This window comes from Notamacropus eugenii, chromosome 1, assembly GCF_028372415.1.
Source record: "Notamacropus eugenii isolate mMacEug1 chromosome 1, mMacEug1.pri_v2, whole genome shotgun sequence".
Classification (NCBI taxonomy): Eukaryota; Metazoa; Chordata; class Mammalia; order Diprotodontia; family Macropodidae; genus Notamacropus; species Notamacropus eugenii.
This window is the reverse complement of record NC_092872.1, coordinates 529,390,769-529,416,801: the sequence shown is the minus strand read 5'-3', so window position 1 is coordinate 529,416,801 and position 26,033 is coordinate 529,390,769. Positions and strand designations below refer to the sequence as shown.

Here is a 26,033-nt window from a genome sequence, read left to right as displayed (position 1 = left end):
TTTTGTATGATATCTTGCCCCATTAGAGACTTTAAGTTCCTTGAGGCAGGGACTTATTTTTTCTTATTTGTATCCCCAGGATTTAGGATAGTGCCTCGCACAGAAGGTACTTAAAAATATTTATTGCATTATATTGTATTGTAAATGGATCCTCCAACATCCATCCTCTCTTAACTGCTTCATGGACTGAAACATGGGATCTTTTACCTCCCTCCCTCCCTGATTTGGTTCTACATTTTATTCATGAAAAACAATGCCAGGGAAAGTGTTAGGTGATAGTTTCAAAGACAGAAATGAAAAGCACCTGTCCTCAAGTTGTTCACTTTTTTCTGGGGGAATGATTTGAAGTAAGACCTACAGGAAGACAGAGAAGTTAAGCAGAGATGAAGAAGAAGAGCATTTCAGACATGGAAGACAGAGCAAAGGCACAGATCTGGGAGACAGGAGAACACATGTGACAGACAGCAAAATAGGTGAACACACAGATCATACAGGGTAGGGAGGAAGGGATCCATAGCAAGTGGAAGGCAAGCCTGGAAGAGGGAAAGGGAGAGAAGAAAGTGATCACGATAGGAAAGGCCTCTTGCAAATGGTGGGATATAAGCTGAAACTTCAAGGAGGCCAAGAAAGTCAAAAGCAAGAGGAAAGAAAGGAGAGCCTTCTAGGCATGGGAAAATAGCAAATGGGAAAGCAAGCTCAAGCTTCATTATTAATTTTGCCTTGTCTTGTGAAATTCAATGATATTAATAAAACTGGCATAAAACCTAGAAAGTAGGAATGTGGCAAGTGTGGATAATTCAGTCATAATAAAATGGACCCTTATTAACTAATTCTATAGTGGTCTGTGGATTGGTACTACGTAGTTGTTGCTGGTGTTGCTATTGAAATGTTTTCAGTAATATCTGACTCTTCATGATCCCATTTGGGGTTTTATAGGCAAAAATACCGGAGTAGTTGTCCATTTCCTTCTCCAGCTCATTTTACAGAGGAAGGTCATATAGCTAGTAAGTATCTGAGACCGGATTTGAACTCAGGAAGATAAGTCTTCCTGATTGCAGGTAAAAGTTCAACAGGCCAACAATGAATGAATGAATGAATGAATAAGCACCTGGGTGCTTATTATGTGAAAGGCACTGTGCAAAGCACTGAGGATACCCACCCCCCATTAACACCAAAAACTGGAAACAATCCCTGCTTTTAAGGAACTGGCATTATTGTTTTAATAAGGATAGGGAAATTGCGGCCAGTGTGATATGGAAGTAAAGGGTATAGGAAGTGGAATCATATGTCAACTGATTGACACATTTCTTCCAGGAATAAGATGTCAATTATTACTATTCAAGAATAAATATAAAAAAGGAAAAAATATTAGTGAGAAGTAGAGGGTTCACATGTAAGGATGCTTTGTGCACCATATGTATGGGGGCATCTATGTCATCAGGAGTATAGGGCCCTGGGCCAGAACTAGAATGCTGGGCGACAGCCAAAGATGGAGGGTGGGGATGGTGTGCAATGGCATAATATGAAGACGGCTAGGGTGCATGGTGGTGATTTTGGGGATACCTCGAGAAAGTATACTCAGAGCAGGCAGGATGACATGGTACCATAAAAACTGTCCTGTGAACAGCTGCTGAGAATGGGGCGATCTTAACACATCCATATCAAACAATGATGTGACGTAATTGTAACCTTTATCCATGTTTAGATTTCACATTCATCCTTGATATTTTTAAGTATAACAATGAGAAGATGAAATTGTGTTTTATAAGCCTATGCCTGGAATATGAACTAAACAGCTAATAACGATATTTAATTTTCTAGTACTTTGGGGGCATGGTACACCTACGTGTTTTAGCAGTGATACTGGAAAAGTAGGTGCCAAGTAAAGCAATGAAACTTTCCTAAATCCCATCTGGAAACAGCAGTTTAGAAAACCACACAAAATCTAGGGTCTAGCTTCTGGATATACTCTTCTCACTTGAAAATTTTTAGAAATCTGTTTAGAGGACTACAATAAGCAGTACAGAATTCAACGCAATTTAATTCAAAAAGCATATACTCAGGAGCCAGGCACTGAACAAGAAGGAGGGGGATAAAAGACAGAAATGAAACAGTTCCGCAAAGGGTCAACATACTACTGGGGGGAGGGGGGGAGGAGGGGAAGGATAAACTTTACAAAGATAAGTAAGAACAAAGTAGTTTTTTGGAAGAACACTAACTAGGAGGATCAGAGAAGGTGACACATGATCTGAGTAATGAAAGGATCTAAAGATTCTGGGAGGGAGAGAAGAAAGAGTATTCCAGACATGGACAAAATGGAAGGTATTCCATGTATAGAGTATAAAGGGGAGACCAGGCTTAACAAAATGTTAGGTGTGTAAGGGAAAGTGATATGAAATAAGATAAAGCAAGGTCAGACTGGGTAAAGAAAAGGCCAAACAAAAGAATTTCTACATCATCCTAGATGCAACCATGATCCAGGGAAGATTCTTGAGCAAAGGGGCAACCAATCAAATCTGTGCTTTAGGAATACCAAGTGCAATGTTCATGGAATAGGAAAATCTTCCCGTCCATTAATAGGCCTACGTGACTGCTCTGAGTTCTGGCCCAGCTCACAACTGTGATGCAGCCTGAATCACACTGGGAGAGGAGCTTGCCCTACGGAAAATGAGTGAGAGGAGCTTGCCCAAAGGAATGTTACCTGAAACGGAATGCTGGGGACAGAGAAGCTAGGGTGAGCAGGCAGAGGGAAGAATTTTGCCTCGGGGAACTTGTTTGTGGGTAAGCCTAACTGAAAGAATGTTTAAGATGTTGGCGCTCTCTGAATTGGTGATGAGTACCTTGCTAAATCTTACCTCCTGATATCCTGATATGGTGATGTTCCAAATAAATATTTTGGTTTTGCCTTTGAGGAAGAAAATTTATTATATTTTGTGAATCTACCCTGGAAATACATATGAATATTCATAGCACCTGCTATGGGTATCACATTGGCAATACACCAAGCAAGGAGAACCAACTAAAGTTATGTCAATATGAAGACAGAAAATAGGACACATATGAGAGATGTACTAGAGGTAACCAAATTTGGTAGCTGACTGGGTACATTAGGTGTGAGGAAGAGAGAAGAGGTGGGGTATTTTCTGAGGTAGTGAATCCAGATGAGTAGAAGTACTATACTTGACAAAAAATAAGAGGAAAAATAATGACATCCATTTGAACATGCTGAATTTGAGGTATCTATGAATAGGTATGTCCCGCCGGCAGCAGAATACAGATGACATGAGATTACGGAAAAGTTAAGGACTCTACTTTGGAAGCATATGTATAGAAATGATCACTGAATCCTTGGAAGCTAATAAGTGCACCAAGGAAGAGAACCAAAAAAAAAAAAGAGAGAAGAGAGGCTGAAATAGAGCCTTGGATATAGCCAGGAAAAGGGATCAGGGCAGAGGATACAAAAGGGTTCAGGTTTCAAGAAATGTACAGTGAGGGGCATTAAATAATTAATAATAATGTATTGAATACAAAATGAAAGGTAGTCAAGGCATGGCACTAGAACGCTTAGAGAGGATCTTATCAAACCACCTCATTTTACAGTTTCAGTTCAATTAAATGAAAATTAATTAAGTAGATATTGAGTCTTTAGTTAAACAGCAGTTCTACCTACTGGAAACCTTCTTTGAGGAAAACAAAAAAAGGCCCAAAGTTCCTAGTATACTAATGAAAAGAACAGTTTCTCAAAATTCAGTACATCAAGAAAACAGTGAGGCTTTTTGGACTGTTGGAAAGTAATAAGCATTTACTAAGCACCTACTATGTGCCAGGCTCTTTGTGAAGTGCTGGAAATGTAAAGAAAGGCAAAAGATAGATTCTCTGTTCTCAAGGAGTTCACAATCTAATTGGGGCACGGGTGGGGAACAGACAACAAGCAAAAACTAGGCACAAACAAGCTATAATCAGGATATAAAGAAAATAATCAAGAGAGGGAGGGTGCTAGAATTAAGAAGGATTGAGAAAGGTTTCCTGAAGAAAGTCAGAGAAGCCAAGAGGTAGGGATGAAGATAGAAAAACATTTCAGGCATGTGAAATGGTCATAAAAAATATCCAGAGCTTGGAGATGTAGTAACTTGTTTGTACAAAAGTGAAGAGGTCAGTTTCACTGGATCAAGTGAGAGAATAAAGAGTGTCAGAAGAGTGGAAACGGGGCAGGAGGAGTAGGGACCCAAGTTATGAAGGGTTTTGAATGTCAAACAGAGGATTTTGTATTTGATCCTGTAGTAACAGGGAGCCAGTGGAATTTACTGAGTATAGAAAATGATATGATTGTACCTACAACCCAAAGAGGGACAGTCCTTCTCAGCTTGAATGAAAACTGCTAAATTTGTATACAGAATTTGAAAACAGACATGGATTATTTTCATACTACTATTATGCAGATATTTTACTTTTAAGAATGAAATGTTCCATCTTAGAGCAAAAAAAAATAAACATTATTGTGGAACACACACTGAATGAATGTGTTCCATTTTTTTGTTTCACTATCTCTACTTTCTTAAAACTAGCATCCCTAACATTAATTCAAAGAAAAAATAAAATTTTCCAATGGGAAGTATGATTCCAGAATGACTTATTTTTCACTGACCTTCAAGAATATGAAAAGAAAAAAGAAAGAAAGACCCAAATATATACATGCAAATATAAACTATTCCCTGGCTGATGCACTCAAACTCATCAGACTACATATTATACTCAAAAGCTATTTTATTTATAAATAAAAAGAAACAAATCATCATGGCAATTCCTGGGTTATAGTGATTATATAAATAAAGTGCCTTTAAATATTACTGAATTTGTCTTTAAGTGAGCCTAAATAGAGACTTAACTGAGGCATATGGATGATGTCAGTAAATCTATGTCAAAAGGGTTGCCATGGTAACTACTTAGTATTCTAGTTGAGCAAAGTAATTACTGAAACCAAATTAATTATGCTTAATAATCACAGACCTAATATGTATATTTTCCACAACATGGGAGGTAGGAAAATTGATAGAAACTGCTGAGCTCCACCCTCATTTGGACTTTATAACCCTTGGGTGCAGTGGAGAATTAGTCAAATGGAAATTGAAAATGAAGGCTTAATGAGGCAGGAAACCAGTATTTTACTCAGGAATTTTTTTTAAGTGTGTTCTTTTCCTTTGAGTTAGCTGCTGAAAAATATTCCACTAATTTGGCAAACATTTACAATTGTACATGGTCATATATTCAATTATTATCATCATTAAGAATTATTTTTAGTTACTCAAAACCACATAAGATTCATTCCTGCCTCTAGGCAATCACAGAGGCCATCAAGTTCCTGAAAAGTCTGACAAGAGGAACATATACATTTATCTTATACCAAAATGCAATGAACTCAGATGAAGGTTGAAATCTTTTAAAAACAAAAACATATGCTTAGGAAAAAAACGGAAACCAGGAAAAGGAAGAAGATCACTACTACAACTTTCAAGACTAAAATGACAAAGAAATGATCCTACAAAAAGCCATTAAGAAAGGTCAAAAGATCACAGGGCAGTGGATAGAACTACAGAATTTTAGAGATTACTGAAACATCACCCCTCCACCCAGACCCCACGAACAGACAAGAAAAGTAAAGTCCAGGGCACTGAGGTAACTCACTCAGACTCCCTTGTCCTGGGAATTAAAGATCTAAACTCCCCACCTATGGCTTCTGGTTCCAAATTTTATACTCTTTTCTATTTCCCATGCTGCTACTTCCTGCCAGCAAGAACTCTCCAAGACATGGGGCTCACACTAACCTTGTTTTAAATCTGAGGGATTACTTAGAATCAATTTCTGGCTCGTGACTCCCAAAGATGTATAGAAGCCAGAGTCTTCAAACATAGATTATGTTTGACTCATATCTAGATTCTCCCAGAGGAAGGGAATGGGGCACAAAGTACCCTAAAAGCACTCAAGGCATGCTTAGGAAAGATCTATTTCACAGAAAATATATAAGATATTAAGAGTTCATTTGGAGACCATCAACAGATACTAAAGCAATGAAATACTCCACTAGCTTTCATCAGAAAGGAACTGAATTCTAAGTTGACAGAGTGGTGGATCCCTAGCTTTGCCATAGCTTTGCCACTCTCAAGTTCATAGTCATTCTGAAATTTGAATTTCCCCAAAAGATGAATACAACTTGGACAGCTAAAACAAGAAATATTTTTCCAGCCAGAAATATATGTATCTAAAGAAGAACACTACCCTTTGTTCTTCAAATAGCACAGTGGCTAAGAAAATATATAGTCAATCTTTATATTTGTTCAAGAAGCATACTGCATCTGGAAATCTCTCAAAACTCTGATCCTGAGACTATCCAACTTGAAATAACTCTTAGGGTAAACCATAAGGCTGGTAATATTCAGAAAACCTTTCTTCTATGGCAAGAATGCTAGGTTCCAGGATGACACTGCCTAGGGAAATCAAAATCACACTTCCTCCATGGAATGCATGAATAACCCTCTCACTCCAAGTGAGCAAGCACATGTATGTTTCAATGATGTGCTTCTAAAGGAAATACATCAGTGCAAGAGTCACTACTATATCCCAAGCTAAAAAAAATTCATTGTTGGTTTAACATAAAACTAATTAAATTTTAGAAGATTTTTTAATTTAAAAATATATTTTAAAAAAATAGAAACTGGAATATAAGGGTAAAGAAGTAAAGGGTAAAGGGTAAAGAAGATAAGATAAGGAATGATGATTCTTGATTCCCTGAGATGGATTGTTGTAAAGTACAGAGATAGCAATGTATCTAATAATAGGAATAAAAAGGATCTTGTGTCTTCCTGAGGTATATATTAAAGACATGAGAGTGAACATCCTAAGAGTCATCAAACGAGATAACTAACACCTACTTAGACACAAAATGACATTGAACCTTGCAAGTAACTGAAATGTATATACAATTGACCCAGAGATCACACACATATACCAAGGATGTATTTGACAAAAGAAAAGCCAAAAATACACCAAGATATCTACAGCAGCATTTTTACAGTAGCAAAGCACGGAACATAAAATTCATGTCCATTGGGAAGTGTCTAAACAAACTGTCATATATGACTACAGCATTATTTTTCTGAAAGAAATAATGACTATTGTGAATACAGAGAAGCATCGAAAAATGCATATCAACTGATGCAAAATAAAGTAAAAACAGTAAAACAATATTCACAATGTCTATAACAATTTAAATGGAAAGAAAAAACAAAAACAAAATGATATGTAGTAAAATTATAATCTGTAAACTTAGCAACAAAGAAGAGATGAAAAGACACCTAACCCTTCCTTTGATGGGGTGAGGAAAACTGTAAAAAAATGTCAAACTTTTTCAATATGTCGGTTAAGGTGGCCAAACAGTTTTTCCCACTCTTTCTTTTGCATTTTAAGAAATGATCTCTAGGAAAGGGAGAAAGTGGAATACATTGAGAAATTAAGGTGAAACAAAATAAATGAAAACAGATTATGCAAAAATTGTAGAGTCAGGACACATAGGGGCAAATCCAAGAAGACAAAGTAGAGGTAGGATTCAGCCAAGCACTCCCAACATTCCCCTCTAAACAATTTTAAAATGACTCAAGTAAAATTCTGGACTGGAAGTGCAAATAAAAAGTCAGGGTAAGACACTGTTCCAGCTGATAACCTAGGAAGAAAGAACTATAACATGAGGGTAGAGGCTGTCCCATAGACCAAGTAGATGAAACACTAGTGGTAGGATGAGGTAGTGGGAACAGAAACAACAGCAGCTATGGAAGCACTCAAGCTAGAGAGGGTAAGAGGAACTGGCAGTTGGTGAGAAAAAGACTACAGAACATCTCCTTGCTAGCACTGAACATAGCACTAAACACTGTTTGGCAACTTCATTAGCTATATCCACTTCTGGGTCACAGTTCAAGGGCAGAGAGGAATGCTTGTGATCAAAAGGGAATATTGGCTAGATAAGTCAAAAGTTTTAGTGAAATCAATGAAGCAGAAGTAAATGTTTTTCTGGAACGCCATTATTTTTATCCATTATCCAAAGAATACTGGCAATTTGGTCTCTAGTTCCTCTGCCTCTTCAAAAACCAGTCTGCTTTTCTGGTATTCTCAATTCATATATTGCTAAAACCTAGTTTACAGAATCTTAAGTATAACCTTGGTGGTGTGAAAAATTACCAATTGTTTGGTAATTTGAACATTCCTTTGCATTGCCCTTCCTTAGAACTGGGACATGAACTGATCTTTTCCAATCCATTGACCAGTGTTGTATTTTCCAAATTTGCTGGCATACTGACTACCTCACTTTAACACTATCATCTTTAGGATTTTAAATGGCTTGACTGGAATTCCACCATTTCCAATAGTCTTATTGTTAGTGATGTTTTCTAAGGCCCATTCTCCAAGATGTCTGGCTCTAGATCAGTAATATTGTGGTTATTGATGATACTGACAATGCGGAAGCTGATGATATGTGGATATTGATGATCTTTCTTACATAGTTCCTTTGTGTATTCTTGCCACCTCTTCTTAACCTCTTAAACTTCTTAACCTTCTTAACCTCTTTTGCTGCTTTTAAATCCCTACCATATTTGTCTTTTATCATGCCCATTTTTGCATGAAACTTTCCTTTGATATCTCTAATTTTCTTGAAGAGATCTTCTGTCTTTCCTACTCTAGTGTTTTCTTCTATTTCTTTGCATTGCTCACTTAAGAAAACCTTCTTATTTCTCCCGGCAATTCTCTGGATTTCTGCATTCGAAATTAGTTGAATAAAAAAAAAGTATAAAAGTTCATGAAAAAAATAATTACTTAAAAATTAGAACGGGGCAACTGAAAGCTAATGACTCTATGAGACATCAAGAAGCAATAATACAAACTGAAAATAACGAAAACAAAGAAAATGTGAAACACCTCTTCAGAAAAACAACTGTCTTGGAAAATAGATTGAGAAAAGATCATTTAAAAATTATTAAGCTACCAGAAAACCATAATCAAAAAAAAAAAAAAGCCTAGACACAGATAGTTCAAGAGATTATCAAGGAAATTGTCCCAATATCTTAGATCCAGAGGGAAAAATAAAAATGGAAAGAATCCACCCATCACCTTCTAAAAGAGATCCTAAAATGAAAACTCCCAGAAATATTATAGTCAAATTTCAGAGCTTCTAGTTCAAAGAGAAAATATTTTAATCAAAGAAACAATTCAAATATTGTGAAATTACAGTCAGGGTCACATAATATTTAACAACTTCTGCTTTAAAGTATCAGAGGGCTTGGAATATGTTATTCCAGGTGGTAAGAGAAATGGGATTATGTAATGTTAATAGAACAGGAAGATCTTCCCCACCCATAAGCCTAACACATGGAGCTATGATCAAATGAAACCAGGGGTCACATGGAGTCTGGGTCATATGGAGCTCCGAATGGGAGGAGCTTGAGAGAGAGAGGGAGAGTACAAGTTGAGAATAAGAGCCAGCAGAACAGAGAAAGAGAAGCAAGCTGTGAGTGGGCAGGGGGAGAAATTTGTCTAGAACTTGTTTTTGAGGGGGAGACCTTACAGAAAGAAGGTTTAAGATGTTGGCCCTCCCTGGATTAGTTATAAGTACCCTGTTAAATCTTAGCTCCTGGTATTCTAATGATATCCCAAATAAATATTTTGGTTTTGTCTTTGAGAAAGAGAGTTTATCGTATTTTGTGAATTTACCTTGGAAATACACATGCATATTCATATGGGTTGCTATGGGTATTGTAATAACGTTAGAGATTACAACTAGGAATAACCTATCTTGCAAAAGTAAGTATAATTCTTCAAGGGAAAAATATTTACATTTAATGAAAGAGAGGACTTTGAAGCACTGCTGGTGAAAAGACCAGAGCTAAACAGAAAATGTGCCTTTCAAATTCAAGACTCCAGAGAAACATAAAAAGGTAAATATGAAAGAGAAATCATAAGAGACTCAATAAGGTTATACTATTTATCTTTCTATATGGGAAGATGATACATGTAACTTCTAATAATAAATTTATCGTTGTTAAGGCACTTAGAAGGAATCTACGTAGAAAATGGGTATGCTGAGATGTTATTTTTTAAAATGAATGGTCAAAAAAGAAGATGGTTGAAAGAGTAGATGCCCTGGGAGAAGGGGAAGAAAGAGAAGGAATGGGGGAAATTATGTCACAAAAAAGAGATGTGCAAGGATGAGTATTTATAATGGTGGGGGGAATGGTGTAGAGGGAAGGGATAAGCCTTGAAACTCACTCTCATCTAATTTGATTCAAAGAATTAAAATACACACACACACTCTCTCACACACACACACACACACACACACACACACACACACACACACACACGGCACAGATATCTATCTTACCCAATCTAGGATTTAAGAAGAAATAAAAGTGAAAAATAACAAGGAAAGGAGATAAGAACAAGAGTTGGGAGTAAGGTGATAAAAAAGAAGGTAGATTAAGGAAGCCTCTGGTCAGAAGCCAAACAGAATTTAGAGGAGGGACTGGAGAAAAAGAAAGACAAAAAAACAAAAAACAAAAACACAGGAAAAAACTGGATTGAGGGAAATGCATAGTTAGTAATCATTGGTCAATCAGAATGGCAAGAACTCACCTATAAAACAGAAGTGAATAACAGAATGGATTAGAAACCAGAATCCAAAAAATATTATTTACCAGAAACATACATGAAACAAAGAAAGATACAGAGAGGTAAAATAAGGGGCTGCAGCAAAATCTATTATTTTGGCAAACAGGTAGATAAAGTAAAAAAAGGTAGGGGTGGAAATCGTGATCTCAGAAAAAGTAAAAATAAATGTAATTTAAAATAAAAAAACAGATGTAATTAAAAGAAATAAGCAGGGAAACTACATCTTGCCAAAAGGTACTATAGAAAATGAAGTAGTAGTAATACTAAACATATGTGCACCTAAATTTTTAAAGGAAAAGTTAAATGAATTATAAGAGGAAATTGTAAAACTATATTAGTAGGGAATCTCAACTTTCCCTTCTCAGAGCTAGATAAATTTAACTATAAAAGAAATATGAAAAAAGTTAAAGCTTGGAAAAGTTAGATATGAGAGACCTCTGGAGAAAACTGAATGGAAACAGAAATGAGTACACCTTTTTCTAAGATGTACATGGCAACTTTACAAAAACCATGTATTAGAGCATAAAAACCTTACAACTAGATGCAGAAAAGCAGAAATTTTAAATGCACCACTTTTAATTTTAAATGCAACCAAAATTACATTTAAGGGCCATGGAAGGACAGACTAAAAATTAATTGGAAACTAAATAGCCTAACTCTTAACAATGAGCAGGTCAAAGAATAAACCACAGAAATGAAGAGTAATTTCTTTAAAGAGAATGACAAAAATGAGAAAAGATACCAAAATTTGACAATGGTCTCAGCCCATGGAAGAGCTCAAAAAGGATTTTGAAAATCAAGTAAGAGAGGTGGAGGAAAAACTGGGAAGAGAAATGAGAGAGATGCAAGAGAAGCATGAAAAGTGAGTCAACAGCTTGCTAAAGGAGACCCAAAAAAATGTTGAAAAAAACCACCTTTAAAAATAGGCTAACTCAATTGACAAAAGAGATTCAAAAAGCCAATGAGGATAAGAATGCTTTAAAAAGCAGAATTAGCCAAATGGAAAAGGAAGTTCAAAAGCTCACTGAAGAAAATAGTTCTTTAAAAATTAGAATGGAATAGATGGAGGCCAATGACTTTATGAGAAACCAAGAAATCACAAAACAAAACCAAAAGAATGAAAAAATGGAAGATTAATGTGAAATGTCTCATTGGAAAAACAAGTGACCTGGAAAATAGATCCAGGAGAGACAATTTAAAAATTATGGGACTACCTGAAAGCCATGATCAAAAAAAGAGCCTAGACATCATCTTTCATGAAATTATCAAGGAAAACTGCCCTGATATTCTAGAAGCAGGGGGCAAAATAAATATTGAAAGAATCCACCAATCACCTCCTGAAAGAGATCCAAAAAGAGAAACTCCTAGGAACACTGTAGCAAATTCCAGAGTTCCCTGGTCAAGGAGAAAACACTGTAAGCAGCTAGAAAGAAATAATTCAAGTATTGTGGAAATACAATCGGGATAACACAAGATTTAGCAGCTTCTACATTAAGGGATCGAAGGACTTGTAATATTATATTCCAAGTCAAAGGAACTAGGACTAAAATCAAGAATCACCTACCCAGCAAAACTGAGTATAATACTTCAGGGGGAAAAATGGTCTTTCAATGAAATAGAGGACTTTCAAGCATTCTTGATGAAAAGACCAGAGCATGAAAAGGTAAATAGCAAAGAGAAATCATAAGGGACTTACTAAAGTTGAACTATTTACATTCCTACATGGAAAGACAATATTTGTAACTCTTGAAACTTTTTTCAGTATCTGGGTAGCTGGTGGGATTACACACACACACACACACACACAGAGACAGACAGAGAGCACAGGATGAATTGAATAGGATGGGATCATGTCTTAAAATAATGAAATTAAGCGGTGAGAGAGAAATATATTGGGAGGAGAAAGGGAGAAATGGAATGGGGCAAATTCTCTCTCATAAAAGGCAAGTAAAAGACTTTTCAGTGGAGGGAAAAGGGGGGAGGTGAGAGAAAAAACATGAAGCCTACTCTCATTACATTCGACTAAAGGAAGGAATAAAATGTACGCTCATTTTGGTATGAAAACCTATCTTACAATACAGGAAAGTGGAGGAGAAGGGGATAAGCAGGGTGGGGGAGATGATGGAAGGGAGGGCAGTGGCAGGAGAGAGCAATTAGAATTAAACACTCTTGGGGAGGGATAGGATCAAAGGAGAGAGCAGAAGAAATGGGGGGCAGGATAGGATGGAGGGAAATATAGTTAGTCTTACACAACATGACTATTATGGAAGTCATTTGCAAAACTACACAGATATGGCCTATACTGCATTGCTTGCCTTCCCAAAGGGAATGGGTGGGGAGGGAGGGATGAAGAGAAGTTGGAACTCAAAGTTTTAGAAACAACTGTTGAGTATTGTTCTTGCATACAACTAGGAAATAAGAAATACAGGTATTGGGGTATAGAAATTTATCTTGCCCTACAGGATAAAAGAGAAGATGGGGATAAGGGAAGGGAGGGATGTTAGAAGGGAGGTCAGATTGGTGATAGGGGTAATTAGAATGTTTGGCATTCTGGGGTGGGGGGAGGGGAGAAATGGGGAGAAAATTTGGAACCCAAAATTTTGTGGAAATGAAGAAAACTTAAATAAATTTAAATAGAAAAAAAAATGTGGTGGCTAAGATGCCTACTGAGTCCAAGAAATCTTGGAACAAATTGTAGTTTGAAACCACTAGTCTTCCCTCACTCCAATACATCTTTCTCCAGCCACAAAGTGATTTTCCTAAAGGTCAGGTCTGAGTATATTCCATATAACACCTTCCCTTTCTTAATTATTTCCTACTTAACCTATATACAGCTTGTTTGTACATATTTGTTTTCTCCACTATTAGACTGTAAAATCCTTGAGGGTGCAGACTTGTCTTTTTCCTCGTTTTATATTCCTGGGATTTAGTACAGTACCTGGCACGTAGTAGGTGCTTAATAAATCTTTACTGACAGGTCCACCTTACCAAAGTATATCACAGTCAAAATGCACCATCCCTCCAAGCCCTACTACTTTACACAATCTAAAATGGAGGCAATAGACTCACTGAGTGCAGCTAAACAATATTAAAATGTAATTGGGAAATGTTTAACAAAATAAAAATATAACATAAGTAATATTAATTTGTGATTTTCTAAGTTATTATGTGCCCTACGAGGATCCATTTCTATTTGAGTTCTACACCAGTGGTATAGAAGATATAGCATAAATATGAGTCCTTTAAAAAAAGAATTAAAGGAAACAATATGAAAATTCTATACTATAATGAAAATTTGGGCAAAGTAAAAAGACAGAAAAATTAGAAGCATGTGCACTATACTCATTATCAAAAATAACATGTTTGGAAAATAGAGCACAGAGGGGTAGCACAAAAGTTTAGACACAAAAGCGTCTAAGCTGAAGCTAATATAATAGGTGCTGCAATATTGACCAAAGCAACAGTTAAAAAAAAAGACAGAATATAGAAATAAGAAAAACTATATTTATACATAAAGGCACGTAAATAACACATTATTTTTAGATGAGATCTGTGATTTTATTATTACAGGAAACTCTCTGTGGGAAAAGTCCTTGCACCGATGCAGATTAGCACCTTCGCCAAGAGATTAAATGATATGAACAGGATCACACAGCTAATGTGTACGAAGAAGAAAGACTTGAACACTGGTGTGACGGTAATGATATCTGCTACAGTCACAGCCACAGCTTCTGGGCTAGCTTTTCCTAAGGCCCTACTCTGAGCAGGTTAGTCTAGCTTTTATTCAAAAGGTATTGAAATCATGGTAGAACCTTAAACGGCCCAAGAGATAACTAAGTCTTAAACTTCTGATTGTTTAAGCACAAAAGCTAGTAAACAAGAAATTAGAGAGAGGCAAAGAAACTTGGCCCAGCACATAGCAATCAATAATTTGTAATTAATAATAAAAAGTGCCATATACACAGTGATTAATAATCTCACTCTCCTCCCCAATACTACCCTCACCCTCCATCTTACCCCCAGTACTCTCTCAATCTCAATTTCTTCCTCCTTGTTGAATACACTTTCCATGCTGTAGGTAAGTAAACTTTTTAAAAATATTAGATGGTCTAAGAATATCTTTTTTCCTAATCCTAATCCCAAATCACCAAACCAACCTGCCACACCAGATCTTCCTGACTCAGTGATCCACTATATATCTAGTATACCAGGGCTGCCTGTCAATGACATGATATAATATTCAATATTCAATATATGTATACACACACATTTACACATTGAATAGCACAGAAGCTACATAAGTTAAAGGATAAGCTAAATTAAAGAAAGACAAATAGTAAATCAATACTGTTTGGGCATCTATGTGTAATAGTAAGTACCCTGACATAAACAGGAGGGACTGCTATCACAGGTTCTTTGATCTGCTTTTCTAAAAAAGGAAAGGCAACTTTTGAGGTGTCAACAATCACTTTAATCAAGCACATGTATCACTTACTTAGTTCAGAGGAAATAGCATCCTGAACTTCAGAGGAAATACAGAGAAATCAAAGGTCAACAGTCATGCTTCTGAATGTCTGACATAAGCAATACATACATACATCATAGATCAACACACAGATCCAACTGTCTGACCACAGTTACCAGAGAGGGAAGCACCAACATCTGGGTTTTCAAAGCTGGGGGGCTCTTTAGCAGCTTCCCAGAGTCTCATCTGACCAAACACTTTCAGTCAGTAAGCCCCAATGTAAAACCTCACCCTTAGATTATTTATACACTTTTTAGAGCCAGAGGGCATCACAACTCGTGAGATCCAGTGTTTCATTAACAAAAGGTATGGGCCTTCCTGGGCCCATTAATGGGTGGGGAAGATCTTCTTTAAATACATTATTCAATCAGAGGCACTTGATTATACTAAAACAAAAACGGCAAAAGATCCTACTTTGCTTAACATTGCACTATGCCTCGTTAAGATTTAGAAAAGTCTTAAAATGATAAACAAAAAATGTCAAGGATTTGAACACAATATTAAAAAACAGGCATTAACCATATAAGGCAACAACTGAATAGAAATGATTAGTGGTATAACTCACTATTGTTCCCCTAAACTCTCTCTTCTCCCAAACTTCCCTATTTCTATCCGAGGCTCCACCATCCTTCCAGTATTTCAAGTTCATAATCTCAGCATTATCCTGCATTTCCTTCCTCTCTCTTTCTCTCACCCTACACATCCGATAAAAGGCCAAATCTTGAAAGTTCTCCATCTCTCCCTTCTGACCCCACCTTGCTCCACCTCATCTCTTCTCTAGAGTGTTTCTACAGCTTCCTAATTCGTCCTTCTGCCTCAAGGTTATCACTACACAGTTCCAACCTAATTCTGCCAAAGTATTTTTCTTAAGACATCTTACAATGTGACTCCACTACTCAATCAACTCCAGTGACTCCCTGTTACCTCTGATCAGATATAAACAGATTTAAAGTCCTACAGAACCCAGCCCCAACCTAACTTTTCAGGCTCATTGAATATCATCCTCCCCCTCAGTTTCTGGGCACTCTACAATCTAAACAAAGTGGCCTTTACTTTATTCTTCACAAATCGCACCCCATCTCCTCACTCTATGCATTTATTTGCACTGGCTGTTCCTCATATCAGAAATGTACTTCTGCCTCGTAATTCTTCAGTTTCCTTTGAGATGCAGCTCAAGTACCATCTTCTGCATAGAGAACTTCTTGATCCTGTCAACTGCAAGTGTACCTCCTCTCATTTTATTCTGTATTTAACTAGTTATATATATTTGTATTTACTAATTGTGTGTTTATATTGGATGCATAAACACATATATATAAACTTGCCTTCAACATTAGAATGTAAGCTCATTGCAAGCAAAGACTGATCTGTTCTTTATTCTTGTATCCTTAGTGCTTAGAAAAGGGGTGAGGAAACTGTGACCTCAAGGCTACAATATGTCCTCTAGGTCCTCAAGTGCAGCCCTTTGATTGAATCCAAACTTCACAGAACAAAACTCCTTAATAAAATGATTTGTTTTATAAAACTTGAACTCAGTCAAAAGGTTACACCCAAGGACCTAGAAGGCCATAGGTTCCCTACCCCTGGCCTAGAATACTGTCTGGCACACTAAGCAGGTGCTTAGTAGTAGTTATTCAATGAATGATAATATGCTTTACTAATATTTAATAGTTTCATATTGGCTGCTGTTTTTACAACCTGTTTTATACACCTGTGCTTCTGCAATCATTCATTTTTAAAGCTCTAAAAACTGTATTAATCACAGGACCTTTCTTTAACATGATGAAAAAGAACTAGCGTTACACATGTACATATAATGGATAAATAGATTCAATTCTACTAAGAACAGAATTACTATTGGGTATCATTTTTAAATGCCACTATAGAAATAAAATAAGAAAAAGAAGTTAAAAAAATAAATACTGGCAAAGAAAAGAAGAAAATATCTATACTCTCAGATGATACAATGGTATATTTAGAAAATTCAAGAGTTTCAACCAAAAAAAATTAATCAACATAATAAGTAGCTTTAGTAACACGTCACCAAGAAAAAAACTAAAATGAACAAAATGTACAAAATTAAGTCAGGGCAATATAGTAAAAATGGTAATTTTACTCAAATTAATTTGTAGATTTAGTGTAACATCAAATGAAATGCCAAGGGGGTGATTCAACAAATTATATTGATAATAAAAATTACATCAAAAAACAAATGGACAAGAAAATCAAGTGGAATAATTAAAGCAAAAAGTGAAGGAGGCAAGTGCAGTATGATATCACATTATATTATAAAGGAGTAATTTTCAAAACTACCTGATAGCAGAAAAAATGTGAAAAAGAACAATGCATTAGAACAAATAATATAGCATTAAAAACAAAGACATATAATACAACAGAGTTTGGTGGAGGGGGGAAATCATTATTCCATAAAAATTGCTGGGAAATCAAAAATGAGATAATCAAAACTTAAGATATCATGTCATACTATAAAAAACATCAAATATTCAATCATATCAATATTTTAACATAAAAAAATTTAGAAAACATAATGAAATCTCTCACAATGATCAAGAAGAAAATGCTTACCTATTTTTTAAAAATGGAATTATTGAAGAAAAACAAATATATTTTATTACATGAAAATAATTTTGTGACAACAGAAGCTAGTATTTACATAGGGCATTAAGGTTTATAATGCACTTTACAAGTACATTCTTTTCTCACAACAATCCTAGGAAGTTGATGCTATTAAGGGGGAAGGGAACAAGCTTTTTAAAAGTATCTACTACATTTGAGGGACTATGACAAGCACTTTACAAATATCATCTCATAACATCCTCATAACAACTCAAGGGGTAGTTAGGTACTTGTTGTTGTTTAGTTATTTCCACTTGTGTTCAACTCTTCATGGACCTTTTAGGGTTTTCTTAGCCACAATACTGGAGTGGTTTGCCATTTGCTTCTCCAGTTCATTTTACAGATGAGGAACTGAGGCACAGGGTTAACTGACTTGCCCAGAGTCACACAGCTAAGCAAGTGTCTAAAGCTAGATTTAAGCTCAGGTCTTTCTATTATCTGAGTCACCTACATGCTTCACTGAACAATATTAAAAAATAATTTAATTTACTATAATTCAGTAAACATTTATTAATCTCCTATTATGAACTAGGCATTATATAATGTACTTGTGCTGACAAAATAAAGACAAAAACTAAACAGGCCCTGTCTTTATAGACTGTTAACCGTCTAGAGTTAACTGAGGAAATATAAGATGTACACAAACAGAAATGATGATGACATCACAATAATTTTAATAACTAATAAATGTCAACCAAAATCTTGAATTAATACAAATTTGTAAAACGGTTTTCTCAATCTATAAATTGTAAAATAATAAAGGCAGGCAGTTCTCAAAAGGATATAATAAACATCTAAAAACTATTCAAACTTTACAATAAAAAGAAAAATTAAACTTCAAACATTGTTGAAAAATTATTATTACTTGTAAAATTTGTAAAAATATTTTAAAAGAGTAAGAGACCCCAAAAGTACCAGGGAGATCCTCTAACACTAAATTCATTGCCATTTTCAAAATCATTTGCTCAGGAAGGACAGAGCAGCAAAAATATTTTTTTAATTGCTCTGTTAAAATTAGTAGATTTTTTTAAAAAAAGTATAAAGAATTTAAAATTTGCTCAACCAAATGAGTGTTTCTAGATCCTTCTTATTTTCTCCTGCTCTCCCTCTTTCCTTGAGTAATCAACACATTTGCCACACAATTTCAAAAAAAATTATTGTATTCTTCCCTCACTTACCTCCTTTCCTTCTCTAAACTACTTTTGTTTGACTTTAATTCACACAGATACATTTCTTTGCTCTTTACATGTTCCTGAGATATCAGTACATTAAGAATCCAAAACAGTCACAAAAGAAGATAATTTGAAAAAATGAAAGAGAAACAACATTGAAAACAAAGAGCTGATTTTCTTTAAAAAAATGCAATAACTAACAAAATTAGTAAGCTATTAGGTAATTTTATTCAACAAGAGAGGTGAAAAAACAAACTGCCAAAATGCATAATGAAGGAGCTAAATTTATTACAAATAGAAATTAAAAAAAAGAAAATTACCAGAAACTATCATACCCAGTTCTATGCCAGCAAAGTTGAGAATTAAAAGGAAATAGATGAATATCTACAAAAATGTAAAATATACAAACCGTAAAAATCAAGACAAAAACACCCTAACCAACCTACTCTCAGAAACAGAAATTGTTAGCCAAAACACATAAAAGAACATTTTTTTAGAGTAATTAGTACAGCATAAGTTTTCATCAGAATAGTAAATAGTTTTGATGATTATTGCTTTGTACTACAGTCTGAAATCTGGTACTAGTAGGCTCATTTTTCTTCATTATTTCATATCAGATTCTTGATTTTTGTTCTTCCAGATGAATTTTGCTACTATTGTTTTCCAGCACCACAAATTAGTCCTTTGGCAGTTTAGTTTTGTATATCACTAAATAACTAATTAATTTGGGGAATACCGTCATATTTCCATAATGACAGGGTATAAACATCACCAATTACTATTTCTCTATTTAGGTCTGTATTTTTAGGCCACATAGATTTTAATTAATATTTAAGAAACAATTATATGCTGTTACATAAATTGTTTTTATACCTTGAGAACAAAGCATCTACCAACATCTTCTCATGATATGGAGCTGTTACTTGCCCTAGCTTGCCACAGTTCAAAGTTTCTGCAGATTCTCACAGTATTTTGGTGAAGTCCTGAATAGGATGGAGGAATTCATAGGTACTCATGGCTATTTCTCTTTGATTTTCATTATCAGTGTTCTTTCCTATTTTTTATTAGAAGGGTTTTAATAGCCCCTCTGTGTGGAGAGAACTGAAAACCCTGGGTCCTAATATCTTCCCACAAACCTTCAACAGGCTTTCTTTTGTTTTGAATGGGGAAGTAACATAGGAATTGCTTATCTAGAAGCAGCTGTTAGTTACATCAAAACAAAACAAAGTTCTACCTGAAAAGGAACCCAGAGTGCTCTCAACGCTAAGATGAGGAAAAAGGCCAAGACTTTAGTGAAATTAGAGATGGGGAGAGAGTTATTAAAGTTATTTTTTTATTAACAGAGAAGACTTCTTTGCAAAAGTGAGGAGAAATGGGTGTAAAATACTATATTTAGAGTCAGGCATAAAGGATATGCTCCTTTTATTTTTTTGGCCAAATTATGTATGCTTTCCCTGTCTTTTACAATTTCTGTAACAAGAGTTTTATGAAGAGGATAATAGGGAGATATTTAAATGTAAAGTAATGGCAATAAAGGTAACAGGTAGCAATAAAAAAGATTTTTTAAAAAATGAAAAATGAGGAAATGTACCTCTATAGTGGCTCAGTATTCATGTATCTACGCTTGTATCAAATAAACTCTAGGTCATAATTCATGTTTGAATCTTATCTCTCAGCCCAACCCATTCCAACTATGACAAGCTTAATTCCTATTTCCAGTGCTTTGTAACTTATCTCAATACATAGTCTCCCAAAATGAAGAACTAATGAAAATAAATTCATTAGCTTATAGTATTTTATATTAAAAGACTCCATAAATAAGAATTTCAAATTATTTAATTTCCAAGCTTAATTTTCCAGTTATGTTTTTAAAAGAAATTTCTAGGTAACCTGAAGTTATCATAGCTTTTAAATTATAAAGATACGAAAAGGCAATAAATATTGTTTATAATCCTGAGGAACTACTGGCTAACCAATATCTCAGGTTAAATAGTTAACATGACATTTCATTTGTAATACAAATATAGATGAAGTCTTTTTTTTTGTTTTTTTTTACCTTGAGAAGGTATGTGGGAATGTTGCTGAAATCCACTGGTAACTTCAAAAGGAAGCGAGCTGAGAACTCCCCAGTCTGTAGAAAGAGAACCATAACAATGAGACCACAAACTTCCCAAAAGGGTGAAGAAAGGTTATTATAACACCTATCTTCAAGGCCTGAAGTCTATCAGTTAACATTGGGAAAGGAATTCTAACATAGGGGAGGAAGGATGAAAGTGATAATTAAGAAGATTAAATTGCATATTAATAAAGAGTACAAAGTACACTGTAATCATCATGCTATACTAGTATCTTTTTTCTTGAATTTCTAAGGAAATACTCAAACCATTGGTCTTAATATTTATAACACACTAGCATGATGCCACATATTACTGTTATTAAAATACAAAAAATTGTATGATACTGAAACATCAAGTATATTCTACATAAAACAATAAATTAAGAAGTAGCATACCTGATAATTATTTAACATAATTATCAATTTATTGAAAGTATGTATATTTATATATATACATGTCTATGTATATACACACATATACGCATACAAATACAAATCTACCAATGAGTCAGCTTAAGAAATAGGTAGAAGTGGTCTTTGGCTACTGAGAAAAAGGTCTCTGGTTACCTAGAGAACTTCTGACCATCAATTTATTGATTGCCAGGCAGTCTAATTAATAAATCGATTACTGATTACTTGGAAGCAAAAAAAAGAGGTAAAAGTTTCTTCAATATAAAGCATCTAACTAGTTCTGAATTACTTCCATTCTTCGACAAAAGTGATTGGGAGAAGAATCAGACAGGTGAGAAGGCAGATTTTCATAGGGTAAATTCAAAAATAGGTAAGACCTGTTATCTGAGTCAAAAGGAGAATATAATTGTGGGTGATAGTTTGGAACCACTCCCAGCTTCAATGAGCACAATTCTAGAGGTGAGAGCAAGCAGAATCTAAAGCAAAAAAGGGAGGTATACTAGGCAGGGTATGGAAAGTGAGGGCTTACACAATGAAAAATCAAGAAATATCAAACAAAGTAGTTACTTTTCCTTCCATTAAACTTAATATTAAATGTATCATTTCCCTAGTTCTGTTTCTTTTACTTTGTATTAAAATAGTTCAGTTATATCTTCTCATGTTGTTTTGAATTTCTCATAATCATTTTTTATTAGAGAGCAATAATATCTTATTTCATTCACTTCTGACAATTTGTTTAGCCCTTCTTCAATTAATTGATACCCTTTGTTCAAAAAAAGAAATGACTAAGTTTACTTACCTCCATTGTAAAAAGCTTTGAAAAACATGAATGTTCATCTCAGAGAATGACAGCTGATGTATTTGAATGACTTTACTCCCTGAAACTCTGCTATTTTAATACTGACAGTGCCTCAGTCCAAACTCTATTCTGCTCACAGTCCAAACTCTTGTCTGTTCACATTGTGTTTTTAAAATTATATCCAACTATGCCCAGAAAAGTGAATAATGGAATTATACTATCAAAAGGCACTCTCAGTGGCCAATTTTAAATTTTTCTACACTCATTTTTGTTTTCAGTGGGACTGATCATTAGACATCTTCCAAGGATTTCCACTTCTCTACCAGCTATGAGCAACATTTGCAAAAGTTCATGGACATGCTAAACTCTCGTGATCTTTGATCAGTATTCCAGTAGTTCTGATAAGCTGTAGAAAGCACTGGAGCTGCTGCAGGGATACCAATATTAAAAGGGTATGCCATGACAACATGCAGCTGTTTGATAATAAAAAGAATGTAGTGAATGAGAATAAAGATTTAGAGACAAGGAGAGACCTTACATTTTATTGGGGTATGGGTAATACAATAGAGAACAGATACATGGAGTCAGGTAGATTCAAATTCAAATTCTGCATCTATTACTAGTTGTGTGATATTAGGTCAGTCATTTAACTTCACTGAGCATTATTCTTACCATCTGTTAAACAAGCAAATTGATCTCTAGGACCTTTAATTCAGAAGTCTTCTGGCTCTCAGTCTATGTCCCTAAGATTCTATAAATACAAATATAAGATATCTATAAATACAAATTCCAATATTTCATTATTATCTCATTATGGATATCTAATACCAATATTCCAATAATCTCAAGGAAGAGAGACCAATGAGGATTTTTTGAGGGAGGGGGTGAATGACAAACTAAGGTCTGTTAGTTAAGAATGTCAATTTATCAGTTATTTGGAGGAATTACTACGAAGGAGACTGACACAAAGAAAACCAGGAAGAGGCTATTGCAATAGTCTGAGGCTGTGAGCAGGGACTTCAAATACGATGAGGAAGAGAACCTAGACAATATGAACTAACTTTACCTTTCACCTACAACCATTCCCCGGGTCCTTTGGGTAAGGAGTATAGAAAAAACAACTGTATGGATTGAACAGCAGACTTCCAAACCTCACAGAAGCTTTTACCAAGGAGTTCAATTAATTTTGATCAAAGTTATTGTTTATTATTCCCTTAGGCTCTGAGTACTTTACTGCATTGGATGTAAAAGCATTCCCAAAATACTAGGCAGGTGATAATGGATTAGAGTAGAAACTATGTGATATTAAATTGAATTGATTAAATTGCCATTATAGTTACTAATAAGTCCTTAGATAATCAATCAACAAGCATTTATTAAGTTATTACTATGTACCAGGAATAATGCTAAGCAACAGGCATAACAAAAAAGAAAGAAAATTACAGTCCCTGCCCTCAAGAAACTTTCAGGAAAAGGACAATAAAATGAAACATAATATTATATAATTATAATACCAGAGACAGAACCAAGATGGCACAATACAGGCAAGTACTCACCTTAATTCTCCCAAATTCCCCTGTACACAACTTTACCATAATGCCTTAAATCAATTTCTGGAGCATCAGAATTAAGAAAAGATTGGAGTGAAACAATTTTTCAGCCCAAGACAATTTAGAAGAATGTCAGGAAAATCTGTCACACCAAGATGGTGATCAGGCCTAGACCATAGTGTAAACCCACCATGGCAACATGAACAGCAGTTCTTGGAAGCAACTGCAGCACCTTCAGGAGGTGTCAGCCCATAGACTGAAAGGGTGTCAGACAGCTAGTCAAAAAGAGATTAAAGGGGATCCTTTGCTGGCACTGGGTTCAGGACCTCGTTGCATTGCCCATACACAGTTCCAAGTTGCAGTTTGATGACAAAGAAGATCCCTAATGTAATCCCCCTTCTTGCCACCAAAAAATAGGGGCCTAATCATAGTTTCGGACTGGAGAAGAGTGCTTGTAGTCACTCACAAGGCCCTGATCTCAGTTCTAAGAAATAAAGAAGCACAAGTGCTTATGGCAACAGAAGAGCAGGGAACCTGGTCACAGTTTCAGGGTCAATATGAGACTAGCACTTGTGGCCTTTTCTGCTTCTACTGAAATAATCACATGATTTTTGGTGTTTTATCTTAGTGACATAGTTAGTTATGTAGATAGGTTTCCTCACATTGAACCACCCCTGTGTTCCTTGTATAAATCCCACCTCATCATAACATATGATCTTTAGGATATGTTGCTGTAATCCTCCTTATTAGCATTATTCTGATTTTTTTTAATTTAAATTCTAATTTATTTATTTATTTTTAGTTTTCAACATTCATTTCCACAAGATTATGAGTTAAAAAATTTTCTCCCCATCTCTCCCCTCCATCCACCCCCAAGACAGTATGCATTCTGATTCCCTCTTCGCCCAGTCTTCCCTCCCTTCTATTACACCCCTCCCATCTCTAATCCCCATCCCCTCTATTTTCTTGGAGGACTAGATTTCTATATGCCATTGCCTATATATTGTATTTCCCAGTAGCATTTAAAAATGATTTTTAACATTCATTTTTAAAACTTTGAGTTCCACTTCTCTCCCTTCATCCCTCCCCACCCATCCCCATTGAGAAGTTAAGCAATTCAATATAGGTTATACATGTACAGTTATGCAAAAGACTTTCATGTTGTGGAAGACTAACTATATTTCCCTCCACCTGATCCTGTCCCCAGTTTACTCTATTCTCTCTTTTGACCTTATCCCTCCTCAAAAGTATTTACTTCTAATTATGCCCTCCTCCCATTTGCCCTTCCTTCTATCATCCCCCCACCCCCTCTCATTCCCTTCTTCCCTACTTTCCTATAGTAAGGTAATTTCATAGCAAATTGAGTATGCATGTTATTCCCTCCTTAAGCCAAATGTGATGAAAATAAGGTTCACTTTTTCCCTGTCACCTCCCAACCCTTGCCTTCCATTGAAAAAGCTTTTTCTTGCCTCTTTTTTGTAAGAGATAATTTGCCCCATTTTATTTTTCCCTTTACCCTCCCAATATATTCTTCTCTCATCTCTTTATTTTTTTTTAAATATCATCCTTCTCTATTCAACTCACTCTGTGCCCTCTGTCTATACGTAATCTAACTATTCAAATGCTGAGAAAAGTCTAAAGAATTGTAAATATTATCTTTCCATGTAGGAATATAAACAGTTCAACTTTAGTAAGTCCCTTATGATTTCTCTTTCCTGTTTACTTTTTCATGCTTCTCTTGATTCTTGTGTTTGAAAATCAGATTTTCTATTCAGCTCCGGTCTTTTCATCAAGAATTCTTGAAAGTCCTCTATTTCATTGAATGACCATTTTTTCCCCTTAAGTATTATACTCAGTTTTGCTGGGTAGGTGATTCTTGGTTTTAATTCTAGTTCCTTTGACTTGTGGAATATCATATTCCAAGCCCTTCGATCCCTTATTGCAGAAGCTGCTAGATCTTGTGCTATGCTGATTGTATTTCCACAATACTCCAATTGTTTCTTTCTAGCTGCTTGAAATATTTTCTTCTTGACCTGGGAGCTCTGGAATTTGGCTACAATATTCCTAAGAGTTTTCCTTTCGGAATCTCTTTCAGGAGGTGATTGGCGGATTC

The 26,033-nt window shown here is 35.2% G+C and overlaps 1 protein-coding gene across 3 annotated transcripts in view; it reads right to left on the bottom strand.

Moving 5' to 3' along the window:
• BABAM2 (BRISC and BRCA1 A complex member 2) overlaps nt 1-26,033 on the bottom strand; it is a 560,438-nt gene that overhangs the window by 358,678 nt on the left and 175,727 nt on the right. For all 3 annotated transcript variants that reach the window (XM_072634065.1, XM_072634064.1, XM_072634066.1), the window contains exon 6: nt 21,101-21,175. In XM_072634065.1, coding sequence (XP_072490166.1) covers nt 21,101-21,175 — 75 coding nt within the window. The remainder of the gene's footprint in view (nt 1-21,100; nt 21,176-26,033) is intronic.